Source organism: Lineus longissimus, chromosome 5 (genome assembly GCF_910592395.1).
Source record: "Lineus longissimus chromosome 5, tnLinLong1.2, whole genome shotgun sequence".
Lineage (NCBI taxonomy): Eukaryota > Metazoa > Nemertea > Pilidiophora > Heteronemertea > Lineidae > Lineus > Lineus longissimus.
Window position 1 is genome coordinate 17,583,328 of NC_088312.1, and position 21,811 is coordinate 17,605,138.

Sequence of the window (21,811 nt, forward strand, 5' to 3'; positions counted from 1 at the left end):
CCCTGTGCTGGCCTAATCGGGCTTTGTTCCTGGTCTTGTTGGAGCTCCTGACAGACCACCCCCACCGGCTGGCAGGGTTGGACTGTCTGTTGTATCACCCCATCAATCTGGGTCTATCATCTAGGCCCTTCTTTCTACAGGCTTCACGCCTGCAGACTATCGGGTGTTTCCTCCGAGAGTGGCTTTTCGGAGGACGTTATCCGTAAAGTCGCTGCCTCATCGTTGCTTCGCAATACATCTCTGGAACGTCCAAGCTCGATTCAGCGTACCACCAAATGGGATCTCTCGGTGGTGCCAAGGGCTCTCATGAAGTTCCCGTTTGAGCCTATGCACCAGGCAGATTTTAAACATCTGACCTTTAAGACTGCCTTTCTGGTGGCTTTGGCAATGGTGCAGTAACGGTCTAAGCTCCATGCCTTAGCCTTTGATAAATTGGCTTTTAATGAGAGGGGCGCGTACCTAGAATTTGTCCAAGGTTTTCTTGCAAAGAACCAGGCACAGCACACCGGTTTTTATCCTCTCCTTGTCTGCTACGGATCTCCCGGACAGAACTCTCTGCCCAGTCCGGGCATTGAAGTTCTATTTTGATAAGACCAAGGAGCCTGCCATTCACCACGACAGGAAGTGCCTCTGTGTCTTATCTGGAGGGGTTTACTAGAGAGATAGCTGCTGCAACTGTCGCTAGGTGGTTGGTGGCCACCATCTAGCTGGCCTATTCTATGACTCTCGTTTCTCTAGAGCTTCGCAACCTGGGTGTCATTACGGCTCACGAGAATGGTGCCATCTCTTCTTCTTGGGCCGAGTATAAGGGAGTGGCACTATACGAGGTTTTAAATGCGGCTACGTGGAGTTCCCATTCCGCTTTCTCCCAGTATTATATGCATGATTGTTCCGCATTAATAGAGGGTATGCTGTCTCTCAGTCCAATTGTTGTGGCTCAGCATGTGGTCTAGGTGCTGCCCTGCTTGGTCCACTCGCCGAATTTCTCTCTCTCCGGGTGTCTTCCACCCCCATGTTTCAAAAGAAGGGGGGGGGCATAAACATTTATCTGGGCTGTTATGCCTGTGCACTCGCCTCATCCGATTGTCTTAGGGTTAAGCCGGCTAGGACTCTCTTGAGAGTAATTCTGTGGGTCCCATTTTGGGTTCCCCTTATTTTCAATCGCAGCATTTCTTGTAAGTCCACATTGTGCCTCTTGACGAAATGTGCTGAGCAGTTACCATGTGTGGTTTTTCCCCTGCTCTAGGAGGGGTGTGTTCCCCACTTCAGCTCTCCTTTTTTCGTCTCAATGGGTCTTTTAGTCAATAGCCCGGGTCATCCCCAAGCGTATTTTTCTGGGTTCCCTTGGTCTCACCTGTTGGGTTGTGCTATGCGGCTCTGGAGACACCGTTTACCCACCTTCCTGAGTTGTTAGTACTCGATGCAAAAGTCTGACCTGGGTATGAACGACATAAAATTTCCATTTCCTGTGGAAATGTTATTTTCTTAGCTCATACGAAAAGTCTGACCTGGGGAGGTATGAACTAATAAAATGACATTTCCAGAGGAAATGGAATTTTTTTTGGCTATATCTTGTGAACACTGCTAGCTAGAATCATGAAATTTTTACTGTGGGTGCATCTCAGGAGGGTTCTTGAAATATAACCCAGGTTTTTGATTTGACGTACTTTTCAAGGTCAAATAGGTCAAAGTTCGCTATCATCATCGCCATTAGGCAATAGCGGCACATTTCGTAACCGCTGGTGTTACTGACTTGAAATCTAGTACATACATGTGTGTACCACTAGGTCAAATGACCTCAGAGACTAAATTTCGATGTGATTTAATTCATGGATTTTCCACCTGAAACCTGAAACACAAAAAGTGCGATTTCTTCTGAACTAAATGCTGGATCATTTCCAAATATTTATCATTGGTTTATGGACACATGACATAATACCCAGGTTTTTGATTTGACGAACTTTTTATGGTCAAAGAGGTCAACTCTGAAAATCTCAACAAACATGGCACGTTTTCTTACTATTTGACCCTAGATCATTTTAAACTCTTTCAAAGATGCCTCTAGGCAAGTCCTACCCAAACGACCAACTGCAGTCGGGATTCGATTGCAAAAGTTGCCACCAGGGGAAAGTTTTTAAAATCGTCAATGAAGTCAAAAACACCCATCATGTCCGAGTCTATTTTTGCTGACCATATGCGGAACTATTGTATGATTGTCTCCCTGGCATTTTTCATAATAAGTTCTTCTTCAGGTTCTCCCTTCCATGTCGACAGGTGAGCACAATGGCTGTGGCCGTTTATTTAATTAGTTCTCAGTTTTCAGTCAAATAGCTATTCGAGTGGTGTCTGTCGGGTTGTCTGCCAGTTCACCAGTCCACCAGTCCATCTGTCCACGGTGGCCCATTTTGTAACCGCTAGGGCTACTTGACTGAAACATGATGTCATGATACCTTAGGGCATTATGCCCATACGTATTTTTAGCTCGGCTGACGAAGTCTGCGAGCTGGTAGAATAGCTATTCAGATTCTGTCTGTGAGTCAGTCGGTCCGTCTGGCCGTCCGTCCATCTGTCAACATGGGGCACACATTTTGTAACTGTAAGACCTAGAGATTTCAACTTAATGTCTAATTTCAGGGTATATTTTTCTCTGATCAGAAACCAAAAAGCAGCGCGATTTGACCTAGATTCAACGTGCAAGATAGCTGTGTTTATCTCGCTTACTTGAGGAACAAAAGTGTTCAATTTGGGTCTGAGAATTAACTAAAATTATAAAATTTCAGGGAAAAATATGCATTAGTGAAATATTTACCGCCACGGGCTGTTATCGACCCCAGAAAATTAAGAAATCTTTAAAAAAAACACACTTTGACATCATAGTTGCGTAGTCATATTCTGCTCTCCTGATTGGACCTGAAGTTGCATGTAGACCAAGCATGTGAGCCAAGCCATTTTGTTGTGTTTGAAGCCTAAATTAGAAGGAATAAAATCACCTCAAATCAATGGTACGAGTCGATCATCCGCTCAACACACCAGGCAAGATGACTAGATCAGATTCTTGTGATTGGTTTGATTATTTTTTTCTCATTGCCTATAGTTTCACAAAATTTTGACATTGATTTGAATGTGAAACTTTCAAAATTCTGTCTCACTTCTCGGTCTTACTCCAAAAATACATCCAACCTGTTTCAATTATTCAAGACTGTAAATACAAATGTTTTCTCAGAAAAAATAGAATGATCATGTTGAATGAGTCCCGTTTTTGATTTTGTAGCCTAATTGTCAAATAAATATCCTAAATTTTATCTGTGAATTATGAGAGGCGTACATTTACATTGTTAGAGCACATGGGTGGTTGCTCTAAATTTAGAGTATCCTAACTAAAAAGTAGAAAGTGTTTGAAGACCCAAGATCCAATGCCTGAGCTCAGGCTTTATGATGTTTAAAATATCGAGAGGCAGAGTATATTGTAAACAACTGGTGCCAGGATGTCAGGGGAAAGGCCAGTCCTTCTCAAAAGCCTGTGGGCAGTATGACTTCGAGATAACTCTTCTTGAGACTTGACTGAGCTAGTATTTCTAGCTGAGCATTACCATGATCATCATCACGTCAGGAGCCAAGTTCACCCCGGAGAATCAAAATCCTGAACTGCGGGCAATTCGTGCCAAGTCCATATTCCGAGTCATCTGATATTCCTGAGTTCCGAGTCCCTCGGTTTATTCTAGAGATACTTGGCCTGTTATGGACTGTTATGGACTGTTATGGCCAACCCATCTCAGTTTCCTCTTCTTGGCAACTGTCAACAGGCTGTCGTGACGTCCTATGTGCTGGGTGACCAGCCCTCTGACCTGGATGATGGTGGTGTGTGACGTGTAGTGGATGTTTAGAAGCCTTCTGTAGCAGTTTAGCTCGAACGCATTGATGCGTTTCTCAGTCTCAGTGTTCAGCGTCCATGACTAAACGGCATAGAGGACCACCGAGATTACCAATGATCTTAGTAGGTGAAGCTTTGACTGCATAGAGATGTTCCTATCTCGCCAAATCCTCTTTAGTCTTGCCAGGGCTGCTGTAGCTTTGGCAATTCGAACCTTCACCTCCTTCAGTGATGTCCCATCTTCTGTTTGAGTAGAGCCGAGGTAGACGAAATCTGACACTTGCTCCAGATGGTAGTCCATTATGCACACATCTATCTGCTCCTGGCCCCCGGATACCATGGTCTTCGTTTTCTCCAGATTGATCTCCATACCATATCTGCCGCTGGTCTTGTCTACTTTGTGGGAGTGGTCAATCTGGTCCTTCGGTGAGCCATGCAGGAGGTCGATGTCATCAGCGAATCTAAGATTGCTTATCTCTCGACCCGAGATCGCCACGGGGGACTCTAGTTCGGTGCACTCCTCTGCCATGATGTTCTTGAGGAATATGTTGCATAGGGTTGGTGAGAGGAGACAGCCTTGTCTTACGCCAACGGTGGTTGGAAAGCAATCGCTGAAGTCTTCTCCAACTTGGACCATGCTCCTTGATGCTGCATATAGTGCCTCGATACAGTTGATAATGCCAGCGCTGATATTGTACCTCTTCAGGACTGCCCACAAGCCTTCCTGCCAGATTCGATCAAAGCATTTCTTGTAATTTACAAAGTTGTGGTACACAGGTTTGCCCAGCTGTCTGTATTTCTCACACAACACCCTTATATTGAATATCTGTTCTGCTGTAGATCGGCCTTTACGGAATCCGGCTTGCTCCTCTGATAGGATTGCCTCTGCTAGTGGTTGCAGGCGCTTGAGGATCACCATCAGCAAGATCTTACTCGGGTGGCTTATCAGGCTGATGGTCCGGTAGTTGTTGCATTTTCTGGGGTGGAGTTGCCTCCTCATAATCCTGATGAAAAAATGGCTTTCCTCGTAAAAATCATCGATGTGAGAGCATTGTATCATGATCAGAAGCAAAAAAGGAAGGTGGATTTATATATGTCTGCATGATGAGGGTTCTATTCCCTCTAAAGGAGCTGAATCTACTGCGTCTGGAAATCGAAATCGTAATCTCATTTTGTAGGGGAGGTGCTGTCAAATTTTTCCCCGGACAGATCTATTTTCGGACACGCCAGTTCACAAAGGTGTGCGTGTTTACAGGAGGTTCTCCCTTTGCACATGAAAAACGAGAACAAAAGGATCATCCAATGATTAAAATTGATTGAATATTTGTGTGGAGCACATGGGGCGATGTTTGGTCTATGCAGAGAGTTCTCTCTGGTCTATTGGGTATTGATTTCATCCAATGACAACATAAAAGAAAGCCACCATTGAGTTTATCGTACTCTTTTTGAACAAATACCCTCATACTGGCCTGTTTTTAATGTTTATTTAATTGTGCAATGAAATCTTCAAAGTTTTGCTAAAATCATTGCGCTGCGCTGACGGCATTTTGCTTCCGTGTTGTGTTGACGATAGCCAATCAAAAATCTGAGATATGACATAAATATTGTGTATTTGCATATGTAAATCACGTGGTTAGAACCTCTCTAGGCCACCTATATTTGTGTTCTTACATTAAATAAATGTGACAACAATTATTTATTTTAAATCTTTCGTGAAAAATTTCAACCAAAAATCAGATTAACCAATTACGTAGCATAAATTGATAACCATATGTCTGTACTGTTCATAATTGCGGACTTGTTGAAATTCGTTTCAATATGCATGCTATCAATGCTGCCATGTTTATTTTCTATATTTATTACGTCACTTGTACTGCAACTTAAATATCTCCAATCGATGTACAATTTTCCACAACTCTAACCCTAACCCAAGCCGCCATCCATCCCATCAATAGTTCGCCACCATAAAGCTAATAGCAACAAATACAGGCATCAAAAACCAGTCTAGAGCACCTCTGGCATGAGCTATCCAGAACAGTTCACAGATTACAACACTAGTGTTGTGATCACAACACTAGTGTTGTGAAAGGTTTCTGTCAACTACTTCTCACGGACATAAACAGCAAAAAAAACGAGTTATGGAGTTTATCTGTGTTCCCAGGTGAATAATTCTGCCAGATTTCTTAACAAGCCGTCCTCTAAGGGTGAAGAACACTCCCAAACTTGGGGTCGCTCCGTTGTTGTGGCGTGGAGTCCTGGCATCAAACAATACGACGACCCATATTCGCCTAAAGGCTTATTAATGACTTGTTTTTGATAATCATATTATGGTATTTCAAGCAAGGAAATGTCACATGTTATACCAATTTTGATTTGACATACCTTTACAGGTCACAGAGGTCAAATGGCGTAACTTGGTCGAGAGGCTTTAAATAAGGCACGTTTTTTAACTGCAGTGACAATTGATCACACATTTGGTAAACATGTACGGTACCATAATAATCAAGTAATCGCAGTGACTGAAGTTCCGTTCGATATGATTTCCAGCTTGAACTCCTTAAACATGCGATTATTGCTGTACAACTTGCCCGATTGCCACCAATCTGATATCATGGATACCTCTAACCACCATACAGTATTATAATGTCACATTTGGTTTTGACTTGATCTGCTTTCATGGTCATACTCTAGGTTAAATGGCATAACATTTACATTTGGCTATATAGTGTCTAGCATCTTTCTTCACCAGTATGAATTGTCTACTAAATATCTATATGGTGAGCCCAATGGCCCTTGGCCTTTTTATATAACAAGATGTAATGCAGGCGAGCACGTTCACAAAAATGCTCCCACTCTGTGGGCATTGTTTGAGATGTGGATATTTGAATGAAATATTAAAGTTGAACCATGTTTTATTGGTTTGTCAAAATTAAAAACAATCCACGCCCTCGAGACCACTGAAATGAAGTTGATGAGGCAACCGGCTGTCCACCCCTTATAATAAGATCTCAAATTCACCATGGTAAATTCTGAATTCAGCATGGTGAATTCGATTCACCATGGTGAAATATTATTACACTGTCTCAATTCACCTTGTTGAATTGCTGTCAGTTAACCTTGATGAATTGTGGATTTACTATGGTGAGGACACACATTTACCCCAAGGGACAACAAACATATTGCAGAAAACCTCTTCTCAATTAGATCTAAGTTGAACTTTTTTTTCCAGAATGACTCCACCTCGCTTCATTGAATTTGTGTGTAGGCATAATTCAGCATTGAAATTTCTTGTCGCAAGGTGAGTGTTGCAAGTGCTCCTTTTAACCCTTTTGCTCCTGCACCAGGTTTAGGCCTACCCCACTTTAAAAAATGTTTAGTGACTCCAATCTCGGTTGGAGAAAAAATTGCTACAAAGAAAATTAGATCGACCCGCCATTTGGCAAGTTTTTTTGTAAACAATTCCTCAACCTTTGCCTTTTTTTAGCTGGAAATGGCAAAGACTGCCAAAACCCTGCCAAGGTGAAAAGGTTTACACAAAACTGCTGACGCTGTTACATTTATCATGCATTCAACATTAAAGCTGATGGGTCAAATATTAATTCCCGAGTAAGGCTGAAGCAGAGCATGAATGGGAATGTTTGTGATGTGCATTTTGATATTTTATTGCCCCCAGTGTACAACTCAAAAGCGAGGAATCTCAAAGATGCAAATGAGATTACAAACATTCCCGAGTGCTCGGCTTCAGCCTTACTCGGGAATGTATATTTGACCGTGAGCTTTAAGCAGACAGAATTGATATGCATAGTAATTATGCTTTTGAGGAAATTATTAATATGCACTGCATAACTTTGAACCATGCTACAGTTTGCCTCCTAATGTCCTCCTGCATATGAATGTTTAAATTTGTTGATGGTATGTTGAGCTGCTCAGTCATTTTAATTTCAGGAATCCACGTGTTATATTCGATCATTTCCATTTTTTGCTGGAGTGTCCTGAGTTGATGTCTCGATTCATGCACATCATCAAGGCACAACCGTTCAAAGCAAGAAGAGAATGGTTTTATGAAAATCTACATCCACCAGATCTCAATCAGCAACTATTCCATGCGTCAGCATTGAATGCTGATGTTCTTATCATCCAAAGAGGTGCGTTATGAAAGAGCTAGAAGAGTACTGTTGCATTGCAAACATTATATGTGCCATATCTTAAATAGGAGTAAAATGTGACCAACCATGCAAAAAGATCTGTTTTAAGATGGGTGGTACCATTGTGAAGGTGCAAATCTGTAGTTTTTAGCTCACCGTAGGGGAGTCTATACAATAGCACTTTGTCCGTCGTTGTCTGTATTCTGTTTCGAAACAGTGACACATTTCCTAACCAATAGGACTATGAACTTAAAACTTTGTACAAGGGACCCCTCGGGTCAGGTTACCTCTGACACTGAATTGCGATCCGATCTGATTCTTGCCTTGGCCATCAGGGGGCCAAAAGTGGAAATCTAAAAATTTTGATATCTCTTATTAGTGACTCTTTTTCGATAAAATGTTTATGGTAGGTTCTCCTAGCAAGGGTACAACACATATCTTACCGCTTCTTAACTACTAAAGCTATGGATTTTTAAATAAGTACAGATGACTCCCTACATTAGGTAAAAAGTGCAATATCTCGCTTATTAGTGACTTGTTTTTTTATGTTATTTTGATGGTATGTACTGAGGAAGGATTCATCACATATCCTACATGTGTTTGATTTGAAATAATTTTCAAGTTCACAGAGGCCAAATGGCATAAATTGGACGTTTGAGTGTAACAATGGCATTGCAAGTTTCTTAACTGCTAAAGCTATGAACTTGAAATTTGGTACACATGACTCCCTATGTCATATTACCTTTTATACTGAATTTCGGTCCAATATGATTCTCGACTTGGCCACCAGGGAGCCATAACTGAAAAGGTAAAAAGTGCAATATCTCACTTATTAGTGTCTTGTTTTCCAAAAAAAATTTAAGGTAGGTACTCCGAGCAAGGATACATCACATGCCATATGAGTTTTTGATTTTTTTAAGATCAGCGAGGTCAAATTGCTAAAATTGGCCATTAGAGTGTGACAATGGCACGTTTCTTTTACCACTAAAGCTAACAGCCTGAAACTTGGTACGCATGTTTGACAAAAAACTGAATTAAATTATCTCAATTCTGACTGAATTGATAGAAAATCGTTTTTACCTGTTTTGGTGGCCATCTTGAATTTTTGTGTTTCATGGTAATCAAAGAATTGGCAACAAGCCATCAGAAAAGAATAAAATTACAATTATGAACTTGTATAAACAATATCTTGGGAAAATCTTTACTCTAAGTACCTTAAATGATTTTTTATCAAAAACATGTACAAAATTGATAATTTTATTCAGACATGAAAGGGTTAACTTGACTGTATTTACGATAAGCAACTTTCCTGTAGCAGACGATGTTTGTTTGAACTGACCATCTCATCAAGTTATCTCATCCAATCAAGTCATCTCATCCAATTATTAACGTTCAAGATACTCATTAACCACATTTGGGAATACGCATTAACAATATTGGGATAATTATCTCCCTTTTAGTAGGTAAAACTAGTGAGAACTAGATTTTTAAGTAGCATATTCGCGTGTGTTATCAAATACCAAACTTTACTTACCAAATTATCGGTTTTCCAACAAATTAACCCTGGTATACTTTAAGCAAGTCAATGGAACACGTATTATTCATTTTGAAGGTGTGGGAGTCTCATTAACCATCCGGTTGTTACCAGCTCTTTGTAGTGCGTAAGACTGACTGCGAGATGAGGAGTGGTCGTTTTGATGAGTTATGTTTAGGCCTGTTAGATTACTTATGGGGCGGAACCCATGCTTGATAGTGCATGGCCAAACAATTCACCACATCATTACTGTGCTCACCTGGCTTAGGGAGATGAGGAGACGATACAGTATATTCACGAAAATTTACTGACCGCTAGAACAGAAATCGACCGACACTGAACCATATTGACCATTCAAACCACATATTGGTTCTCATTTTTAGCTCACCTCTTAGCAGAGGTGAGCTTATCCCATACCGTGGCGTCCGTCGTCCGTCGTCGTCGTCGTCGTCGTCGTCCGTCGTCCGTTAGCAGGGCACGTTTCGTAACTGTTAGAGCTATTGAGTTGAAACTTGGTACACATGTACCCTTATGTAATGACACCTTGGAGACCAAGTTTCGGTCCAATTCGTTTCATGGTTTGGCCACCAGGGGGCCAAACGTTAAAAGTGAAAATGTGCAATATCTCCCTTAATAGTAGTCGGGAAATTTTGAAAAAAATATGGTAGGTACTTCTAGCAAAGGTGCATCATACTTCCTCCGGGTTTTTGATTTGACCTCCTTTTCAAGGTCACAGAGGTCAAATGGTGTAAATTGGCCGTTAGGATGTAACGATGGCACGTTTCTAAACTGCAATGACTATTGATACCAAATTTGGTACACATTTACCCCTTAGTCAGGTGATCTCAGGGACCTAAGTTTGGTCCAATATGATTCACCACTTGACCACAAGGGGGCAAAATCCAAAAACCTTAAAAATGTGATTATTCCTTAACTTCTTGCTTGATTGCCACCAATTTGATATCATGGGTACATCTAACCACCATACAGTATATGTCACACAGGTTTTCAATTTGACCTTCTTGTCAAGGTCACAGAGGTCAAATGACGTAAATTTGCCGTCAGGCCGTAACTATGGCACGTTTCTTAACTGCAATGACTATTGATCACAAATTAAGTACACATGTACCCCTTGGTCAGGTGATCTCAGGTACCGAAGTTTGGTGCGATCTGATTTGCCGTTTGGCCTCCAGGGAGGGGGCCAAATCCTAAATTCATCAAAATGCCATTATTCCTAGTAATGACTTGCTCGATTGGCACCAATTTTATATCATAGGGACATCTAATTCTAACAACCATTCAATGTGTCACCCGGGTCTTCTTTGATTTGACCTACTTTTCAAGGTCACAGAGGTCGAATGTACTGTAAATTGGCCATTTTGGGGAAATTGTAATTGCTTGGACCTACATCAAATCTAACACTACATGACACAATACCATGCTCTTTATCCATCTTTCCTCCACATGAGGTGAGCACAATGGCCCTGGCCATTTCATTTAGAGTGCTACTTGAAACCGAAAACGATCATCTAGTGGATATTTCAAGTACAAATAACATCATTTTTCCAAAGAATAAACACTTCAAACAGATCTTCTATTTTTGTTGTTAATGTGAAGTAGGAGTACACTTTCGTTTTTTGACCGATTGTTAATGGAGTGCTCCGAGCCATTGTTAATGGCCGTACTCTTTGCGTGTATCAAGATTTGTACCGAATTACCTCATAAATGGAAGGCATGTTTGACAACTACTACTAACATAAGAGAAGCTGAAGGCCTGACGATTCCTCCGATTATTGAAGAGGTCCTTAAAATGTACTCTGGACACTGTAATATTCAAGCTTTTCAAAGGGGTATCAAAAATGCCGAATTATCAATGTTTATCATATCATTGCAACTTGTTTGCAATCCCAAGCATACCAATTTTTTCACTGACATACCATCCCACTTGCAGATTTAAAATTATGTCTCAATCAATTAGAAGTATGAAGAAACTTAGGAAGTACAAAGAAACATAAAAGTGTCAAAATAATCCACATCCCCGATCCTGCATTAATGCAGAAATGCTGTCGATGGTAAATACATTCACGTTAATGGTGTACTGATGTCCACTGTGTAGGTTCTCCTAGCAAGGATACATCACATATCGTACATGTTTTAGATTTGACCTAATTTTCAAGGTCAAAGAGGTCAAATGGTGTAAATTGGTCATTTGAGTGTAATTATCCCACGTCAACGACGAAAACTATGAACTTGAAATTTGGAACACATGACTCCCTACGTCATATAACTCTGACACGGATTTTGGTTCGGTTTGATTCTCGAATTGGCCACCAGGGACCAAACTAAAAAAGGTAAAAAGTTCAATATCTCGCTTATTGGTGACTTGTCAGCCCGCTTGGTCATAGACCAATAGGGCTTATGCTGTGCTCGAGTCGGGTAGTGGTGGTCTGTCGAGGGTCCGTCCGTGTTTGCAAACAGTAGCTAAGATGGCCATTTTCATCTTCATTGGACTCTTGAGTGGTCAATTTCCTTTAGGTGGTTAACCACTTAAGGAAAGCTAATGCAATGTGCCGAGCTTGCCCTAACGAGTTTATTTCAGACAGTTGTTCTTAGGTGGTTGAACATGGACTTGCCCATTTTCTGTTTTTTTACCTCATAAGTAAAGATTGGAAACAAGGAATGACCTCCTAAGCAAGAGTTTGTAGGTGGTAACCATGTAAGATACTTTTAGTTGCTTCGTCTGTCCGTAAACTTTTTGGCTTGTCTGCGCTCTACTGTCTTCATTTTTTGATGGATCATTTTCATCTTCCATATAAGCATATATGGGCCCAAGATCTAGGCCAAGTTCGATTTTGAGTGCAATTCGATTGACCTCTGATTGAATGAATGTTGTATTGTAGATTCCTATGAGGAGTTTACCCAAAGCCACAGGTCTCAATGTGTTGAGTAATTAAAAGCTTGTAACACAAAAGGATGGACATTATTTGGGAAAAAGTGATTCAAGAGGGTTGTTTGTGTTTTTTAAGGTGTAATTATGATACATGCTCATTGTGCAGGGTATATGCAGTCTCTTAACCCTTTCAGGACTGAATATTTTTTCCTAAACCTCTGCTCTGGACTGGATATTTTTCTATTTTTTTCGTCCGAAATCGAAAGTTTTTGAGTGTAAAATATTGGCTTTTTAGCTCACCTCTTAGCAGAGGTGAGCTTATCCCATACCGTGGCGTCCGTCGTCCGTCGTCGTCGTCGTCGTCGTCGTCGTCGTCGTCGTCGTCGTCCGTCGTCCGTTAGCAGGGCACGTTTCGTAACTGTTAGAGCTATTGAGTTGAAACTTGGTAGACATGTACCCTTATGTAATGACACCTTGGAGACCAAGTTTCGGTCCGATTCGTTTCATGGTTTGGCCACCAGGGGGCCAAACGTTAAAAGTGAAAATATGCAATATCTCCCTTAATAGTAGTCGGGAAATTTTGAAAAAAATATGGTAGGTACTTCTAGCAAAGGTGCATCATATATCCTCCGGGTTTTTGATTTGACCTCCTTTTCAAGGTCACAGAGGTCAAATGGTGTAAATTGGCCGTTAGGATGTAACGATGGCACGTTTCTAAACTGCAATGACTATTGATACCAAATTTGGTACACATTTACCCCTTAGTTAGGTGATCTCAGGGACCAAAGTTTGGTCCAATATGATTCACCACTTGACCACCAGGGGGCAAAATCCAAAAACCTTAAAAATGTGATTATTCCTTAACTTCTTGCCTGATTGCCACCAATTTGATATCATGGGTACATCTAACCACCATACAGTATATGTCACCCAGGTTTTTAATTTGACCTTCTTGTCAAGGTCACAGAGGTCAAATGGCGTAAATTCGCCTTCAGGCCGTAACTATGGCACGTTTCTTAACTGCAATGACTATTGATCACAAATTAAGTACACATGTACCCCTTGGTCAGGTGATCTCAGGTACCGAAGTTTGGTGCGATCTGATTTGCCGTTTGGCCTCCAGGGAGGGGGCCAAATCCTAAATTCTTCAAAATGCCATTATTCCTAATAATGACTTGCCCGATTGGCACCAATTTTATATCATAGGTACATCTAATTCTAACAACCATTCAATGTGTCACCCGGGTCTTCTTTGATTTGACCTACTTTTCAAGGTCACAGAGGTCGAATGTACTGTAAATTGGCCATTTTGGGGAAATTGTAATTGCTTGGACCTACATCAAACCTAACACTACATGACACAATACCATGCTCTTTATCCATCTTTCCTCCACATGAGGTGAGCACAATGGCCCTGGCCATTTCATTAAAGAGGCCTATCAAGCGCTTTGAGCGGCCAGTTAATGGTTGGATACTGCGCTATATAAGACTCGTATTATTATATTGCATTTGCAAGAATCGCTATGAAGTTGGCATGAATAGAAAAGGTATCTCGTATTTCACTTGGTTAATCGATGTATTGCCAGTGATGAAAAACACAGTTCATACTTTTTGAGGGAACGGACAATTGACTATGCAGTTATCACCACCCTTAAACCATCCCTAATGGACTGGCATAGCTCATTGGTAGGCACAGTGACTTCTGTTCACCTAATACAATATTTTTACATAGAGTTTGCTGTGCCCACATGCTTCTCACACACATTTATGAATTTTTTCAGAGCAATTGTTCAATAGTAGCTGCAAAGAGGTGCTCAAGATGAATCCCACTAAACTGAAGAAAGGTCTGCTGGTGAGGTTTAATGGTGAGGAAGGAATGGTAGGTTTTCCCTGGCACTTTGAAGACACCATGATGAAATGATATGATGCCCAGAGGGTCCAAATTTGGTACTGTAGCTCCTTTATTTTTATGACCCTAATATTTTGTGCAATTTTTCTTAGAGGGTTCAATCGTGATTTTTAGGGATGCAAAAATAGTTTTATCATCAGAAAATCTGAAAATGATGTTTTTGCAAACATGCAGGGCCAAAAAATGAAGGGGTTTTACAGTATGTGGGTGAAACGTTATTATCTGACATGTGCGCAATAGTTAGACAAATGTGTGACCACGAGAAACTTGGTATAAGGGTGAACCGCTTGGTTTAGCAGGACCCGATAGAAAACTACATCGCTTTTGATTTATTTAAAAACAGCAAGGTTTAAATTTAGTCAGTGTTATGGACCTCTACCAGGTGCAGGTCCAGTTCTTTTAAAATTGTTTACTCTCACCAAATTCAGGTTTGGCTGTGATCCAGTGTCTGAAGATAGTGCTTGTTAGGTTTGGATGATCCTTCTTACATGTCTTATGCAATACTCTGCACGAAGGGGGTATACTTTGAAGTCGGTCAGTCAGTTAGTCAGTTCGTCCATCCTTCTGTCAACATGGGGTGCACGTTTTGTAACCATAAGACCTAGAGGGTATATTTTTCTCTGATCAGAAATCAAAAATCAGCGTGATTTGACTCCTGCTCTCCTCATAGCTGCATGTAGACCAATCTAAACACTAGAGACGCCAATTTTGTTCCTTACCACGCCTCTGGTACTACTAGTAAGTTGCCACCATCTTGAAAAGGAGTACCGCAAATGTGGAAAAGAAAATTTTTCCTATTTGCAAAGTGGCCACCATGTAGCCCGTGAAAATAATTGCTGCTCTACGAGACATTTATAGTTCTCCATAAAATCACCAGCAAACACACCAAAAGGTGTCAGGTTTTATCTATAAAGGTTATACTTTGTTATTTATTGATAAAATAAACCGTTAATTTGAAAGAAGCTGGCACTTATTAGGCCTGAATAAGTCTGAACTGGTGACGCAGAAGATGACATAGGATTATCGTAAACCTGAATCTTAGGATGCCGACATCTAAAATGGTGGCAATTGATGAATTTTATGTCGTTCATACTCTACCCAGGTCAGACTTTTGCATGTGTACTCTTATCGGACACACCCGAGGAAAAATTAATCTATTTATAATAGAAAAATGATTAGCTAGTTCATGTTGCTACACCTAGGCGGCGCCCCAATACAGCCTCTGCCTCGTGAAAGCCGCCATTACTCAGTACTTTTTCCTCGGCGCTTTGTTAAACAACTCGCCGAGTTTCTTCCTGAAATTCTACTAATTTAGAGCCGTTCAGGTTAAGAAGGACCTCCCGAGGACACCTCTTACTTGAAGATAATATCTGAACGCGGGATCTTTTCTTTTTTCTTTTTCTACCCGTTTTTTGCCTTTGTGAGTGGTTTTTATCCACTCAAAATTTACATCAAGTTCCAGTATCTTCCCGGGCTTCTGGTCACGTGACCAAAAGAGAAAAAATAAGTTCACTGCTGCGTAGCTGCATATATAATTACTTAATCAGAATATATTAGGATGGTTCTATTCTAATCCTTCTTATCTTCTTTGCTCTTTTCTCTGGGGTTTCCGCCGTGCCTCCTGGCCCTCCTTCCCTTCCGGATTGGTGATGGCCGGGTGTCCGGTGTGTCGGGGATTCATCGTCCCCACCCCGTTCCTTCCCCGGGTCAGGGTACTGACAAGTCAGTCCCTGTTGGGTCGGGCAGCTCCACCCCCGGGTTGACTTCTCCTTCTCCCGGTACTGCCGGGAAGAAGTTGAAGAAGTCTGTGCGGAGAGGGCCTAGAAAGCCTGGTCGGGGGAAGACTTCGTCCCCCCTCCCTTTCCTCCAACCCCGGCTCTTCAGAGGCGAGGTCCCCTGGGCTCTGGAGAGGTATGCCCCCTCACCCGACCCCGTCCCCCAGGCTGGGCACCCGCCCTTCGGGGGTGTGCCCCCTGGGGAGGTCTCGTCAGGGAGCATTGGTGCCCCTGTCTTAGGGATGCTCCGCGAGACTTCGTCCGCTCCCCCTTCTTCAGCGGGCAGGACTCCCGTGGGGACTCTGGACGTTTTATGTCCCGATCCCTCGGGCGGCGTGGATCAGGTGGAGTTTGACCAGTTCCTCCAGCTCTCCAACGTTGAAATCCCTGGATCCGCTGCCGGCCTTTTCAGGTCGGTGAGCAGCGCCTCCCCGGGTATTGAGCCGTCTGTCCTTACATATGTTCTCCCCCATCCCCCTCCGGGACTTTCGATGGGGTTGCGATCACTCACATGCTTGGGCGTGATTGGCAATGCCAGTCCCCTCTCGTCGTCTGCGGTTGCCCCGGGGTCCATCATCCCTTCGCCATTGGACGGGCGGCGCGCCTGACTCCACGTCCCTCCCTAGGGACGACGGTTCCTCCTTTGGCGTCCCATGGTGGTGCAGGGCCGCGGTTCACCGCCCCGTCCCTGCCGCCCTTTTTCTTGCCGGGAGGTGTCCTGCCTGGTTTAGGCAGGGGCTTGGCGAGGGCGCATTTTCCCAGACTCGCCCCTCCCCCCTCTCCCATGCCTGCCCCATCGGAGACCCTTCGGGACCCTAAGGCCGCCCCCCCGCCCGCGGTCCTCTTCTTGGGCCGCGGGCAAGTCAGGTGGAGTATCGACGCCCCCGAGGCTCCTCGGCCCCTTGTGGGTCGTCGTCCTCGCGGGGCTACTCTTCCTTTCGTGCCCCAGGGAGGCTGGAACTGGGGCGCCCTCCCGCTGCTCCAATAAGCGCCACCCTCCTCAGGTGGGGGCGGCGGGCAGCCCAAGCATCCCTTCCAAGGTAAGAGGGGTTGCGGGGGCAAACACAAGTGACTTTTTGGTCCGTCCTCGTGCGCCTACAGGTGGTGCCCCACGGAGGTCGCCGTGGGGGGCAGGCTGCGCCATTTCACGGCCTTTTTGGATCAGTGGTGTCAAAAAGACTCCCCCGTACCGGATATGCTCCGCCACGGTGTCCGCTTTGACTTTTCTCATCCCCCCCTACGACGACAATCCCCACCCCGGTTGTCCCCCCCCTAGACCCTGCTAGGGCTCTAGCCCTGCGCACAGTGGTTCTCTCCCTCCTCCAGAAGGAGGCTGTGAGAGTGGTGGACAATCATTCCTCCCCAGGCTTTTACAGCCACATCTTCTTGGTCCCCAAGAGGTCGGGGAAGTGGAGACTGGTCGTCGATCTGTCCAGCTTGAACCGGTTCCTTCGGCTGCCCAGCTTCAAGATGGAGACAACCAGATCGGTAGCAGCTGTGGTGCAGCCCAACGATTGGGCAATCTCGCTGGATCTTCAGGATGCGTATTTTCACGTTCTTATCCATCCAGATTTTCAACCCTTCCTTCGGTTTTACTTCGAGGGAAAGATTTGTCAGTTCCAGGCCCTTCCTTTCGGCCTGGCTTCCGTGCTGCTTATTTTCACTACAGTCGTCGAGGCGTTCGCCGCACCTTTTCATGCCATGGGCTTCAAGCTCCATTGCTATCTCGACGACTGGCTGCTTCGTTACCCGGCTCTTTGCCGTCTGGGCAAGCAGGTAAAGTTCCTGCTTCAGATAACCAGACGAGCGGGGTGGCTCTTTAATTTAGACAAGTCCGAGCTGAATCCATCTCAGGACTATGTCTTCGTGGGTGTGCGCTTTCGCACACAAGAGGGCCTCATGTCGCCCCCCCCCCCCCCCCGCCGGACCGGATCCTCAAGATCCGATCCATGGTCGGGGTATTTTGCCGTCAAGACAGCGTCTCAGCTCTAATTTTGCTCAGTACAGGACTGCAGTATCTGTAGTATCGAAAGGGTTAACATAGTGGTTGAACCATTTTTCTATTGTCACAGAGGTCAAATTTTTCTGTAACAATAATAATATCCATGTTCCTGTCACTGACCAAAGGTGATCACACGGCCCATGGCCATTTTATTTGGTGTTTTGTTTGAAAAGTGAAGAAAAAGAGAGATTTGTGTGAATGTTCAGGTCTTTGCACTAAAAATGGGCTTCTAGTAGCCTTGAGAACTGCGCTCTGGGTTAAGGCATGGAGGTATTATTAAGAAGGAGAGAGAACGGAGCCCACTTCAAAGAATACAATCATCCTTCCGACAATAGATATGTGTATTCGAAACCCCTCGCGTTAATCCCTTCCAATACCCCGGCCGGCCGAGCGCGTTATGTCGGAAAGTATCGGAAACTGCCGAGCTAGTTTCCGAGTCGCGATCGGAAACTTCCGTGACTATTTGGGCGCCTTCTTCGTCATTTCACTGTAGCAACTCATTAAACAACATGGCGGCCTATGATCGGGATGAATACGGCCTATGATTGGGATGCTCGACGATTTTGAAAGTTTTTTTGCTGAAGAAGATGATCTTATCGCTCTCGAAGCTGACGATGGTGATGCCGATGTTTACTGTATATGCGGTGGAGCGGAAACTGATGAAATGATAGCCTGTGACTCTCCAGAATGCGTGATAGTGTGGCACCATTATAATTGTGTTGGTATGCAACCAGACACAGTGCCTGCTGGAGAGTGGATATGCATGAAATGCACTGACAGTGATAGCAGTTGCAACGAGATCACTGCAATGGGCAAGGAAAACAGTTTAAAAGGTAAGCAACGGTTGAGATTGAGATTAATATGATTTTCATTGACATTGTCCACCTGATGTGTCCTGACCAATGAGCCTGTTGTACTCGTATCCATATTAATTTATAATTACATCTCTTTATTTGACTTAAATTCTACATTCGATTCACTGAACTTTCTACTATTCAATTTCAGGGGTGAAAAGAAAGTCGCCAGATTCGGTCGCCAGCATCATTGTCAGCGAGCCCAAGAAGAAGAAGGAGGTCACGAAGCCGAAGGAGAAGGCTTTGAAGAAAACTGCCCCGAAAACTGTACAAAAGCCTCATGGTAAGTTTGAATTTGAAGCAACTTATTTTTAATTTTGCATGATTAACATGCATTTACAATTTACATTGTAGCCTGTTTTACCGGAGTGTACATGTGTACTAGTATCATGCGTGTTCTTAATTTTCTTTTTTTCATTTCAGTCACACATTTCAGTGAAGAGGAATTGAGAAGTAAATCCGCCGACATTCTTCAGCGTTCTCTCAAGAATGTTCGCCACAAGTTGCCGAGGTTGGATAAGGAAGTTTCTCAATTACTGCAACAGTGTCAGACCAGTGAAGCCAACAATGTTGTCAAAGACTTTGTTACGAAGCTGTGGAGCGGCATCAACGAAGCCAGCATCACCAAATCAAGGAAAAATCAGAGCCTCGAATTTCAAGTGGAAAGTTTTCACAAATTGCGTCTCGATAAGGAGATGGACAGGACATTTCAAAATCTCATTAACGGCACCGTAGGCCTTGATAACCCCATCCTGACACAGTTCATGTATCAGGAGACTGCACTCGAGGTGATCAAGTGCATTCAGTCAGGAGCGACAACAGGACCATCTGATGTGAAAGAACCGTCGTACAAACTCTCGCCAACTGAAGAACAGATTCTACGCTATGCTTCGGGATATGTTACGAAGAAACTTCGAAAGCACTTCAAAACACATGCGAAAAACAATCCAGCAGCGGCAATCTGTGCTAGTGTTGTAGATTCATGGGACACCAAAGGAACTGAAACAGCTCCAAATTTCTTAGTTTACACAAAAAAGATGATCGATATCAAAGACAGGGGTGGTTTATTTCAAATCAACGATGATCTTTACATTCTCTTTCGAAGAATGGAACTAGTAGCTGGACCTCTGCTGTGTGCTTCGAACATGAAAAATCTGCAGAACTCAAATTTGCATCATAAGTTGACCACAGCCATTCTTGACAACAAACTTGTGCAACTCGGATTTCACAAACTGACAAATCTAGATGATGAAAAACTCAAAGAACTACTGTTGAGCAAGCTCGTGAAAAACTGGGTCACTCTCCGATGCAGGGCATTTGTTTCTGCATACTCCTACACACTTAGTAAGAACGAGAAATCTGTGTCACGAAAGTCCGAAAAACCACTCCTGAAAAAACTGAACAAATCCACTTGAATCATCTTTCAATGTCATGATTGAGATCCCAGAAAGATCGTAGTTTCAAATATTGTGTAATGTTTATAGTCGTCTTTGTCTCTTTGGGAGGGGGGTGTCATCCATTGCATTGTTGTTGCCTTGTCGATGTTGGCAGTTACCTCGAGTTGATGCTATAACTGCAGGTGATCGTGCAACCTGAATCTTTAACGCATTGTTGCTGAACTGCTGCACATTTGGGTTGTCACAACGGCCACCAATCCCTCGTTGCTGTGAGAAGTACTCTTCAAGCGGATCCTGTGATAGTTTTTCGGAGAGAAAGAATGTCACACCAGGCAACATCAGGAGATCTCTGGCCAAGGCAACAAATGATTTCACTGAAAACAAGAATGATAACATGTATAATACGGTAGAATACGTCGGATGTCTATTACTGTTGTAGAATTATCTTCAATTGAGTGAATACATGTATTCATGACCTTTGTTTATACTAGTGTACAATAAAAGAAACAATATCATTTTAAAATATGTTGTTTGTGTTCAAAATTTCCCACTTACCAGTGATTCGGATTCCCTCTAGCGTTTCCCTACTGAGGCATAATCGATTCCTCTGGTCCTTACTCAGGTTAGGTACTGCCTGTGCTTCAGCTTCCCATTGGTCAATGAAGCCATGGAGGAAATCTTCTTCGAGCCACTGCAAAGGAAAATAACATTTAGCATATATCTATGGCTGGTGCGCATTTATTTCATTTGAAATATACATGCAGTGTACACACATTCTACTAGTACATGCAGAAATCAAGACTGTCCAAGTCTTTGCAATAACTGATGCTTACCTTGAAACGCCAGTCATCAGGAGAAGTGTATGGTTCAAGAACTGGTTTCCTTTTCCTTGCACCAGTGCAGCGATTTGAAACATTCAGACAGTCAAAGAACTGATCCATCATTCGGACAAACTTCTCGACAGATGTTGTGTCATGACCTCCAACAATCCTGAAGGCATCAGCAACACTTGTACTGAGGACCTGAAACATGAGGAATATGTTATTCTTCAAGTATACTAGTATGCATGTGTACATTTATTGATGGTCAGTCCAATACCGTTCATTTGTACACAATACAATAGGTACATTGTTTTACATAGTTTATAAGTCACATTCTTGCTAACATTTTTTTTGATAAGTAACTAACCTGAGTTGCCAGCTTCACTTTCATTCTTAATGACGGTGTCAGATGCAGGTGATCATAGGTCATTTTGTTTGCAAGGCTGAACCTTCCTCCATCTTCTACTAGGCTTATTAGCTGTGGCCATCTTATTGGTTGACCATTAAACTGAAGAAGAATGTTGGAATGTTATTTACATTAACATTTCTGAGGCGAGAAGGTGATAAAAACAGAAAAAATGATGGTACTCAATTGGGATGCCCACCGGTCAAA

The 21,811-nt window shown here is 43.0% G+C and overlaps 1 protein-coding gene across 1 annotated transcript in view; it reads left to right on the forward strand.

Annotated features, from left to right (window-relative positions):
• The window catches only part of LOC135487857 (E3 ubiquitin-protein ligase HACE1-like), a 156,857-nt gene that overhangs the window by 40,853 nt on the left and 94,193 nt on the right, over positions 1–21,811 (forward strand). Inside the window, exons 2-4 of the mRNA XM_064771980.1 lie at positions 7,101–7,169; positions 7,817–8,016; positions 14,222–14,319. Coding sequence (XP_064628050.1) covers positions 7,101–7,169; positions 7,817–8,016; positions 14,222–14,319 — 367 coding nt within the window. The remainder of the gene's footprint in view (positions 1–7,100; positions 7,170–7,816; positions 8,017–14,221; positions 14,320–21,811) is intronic.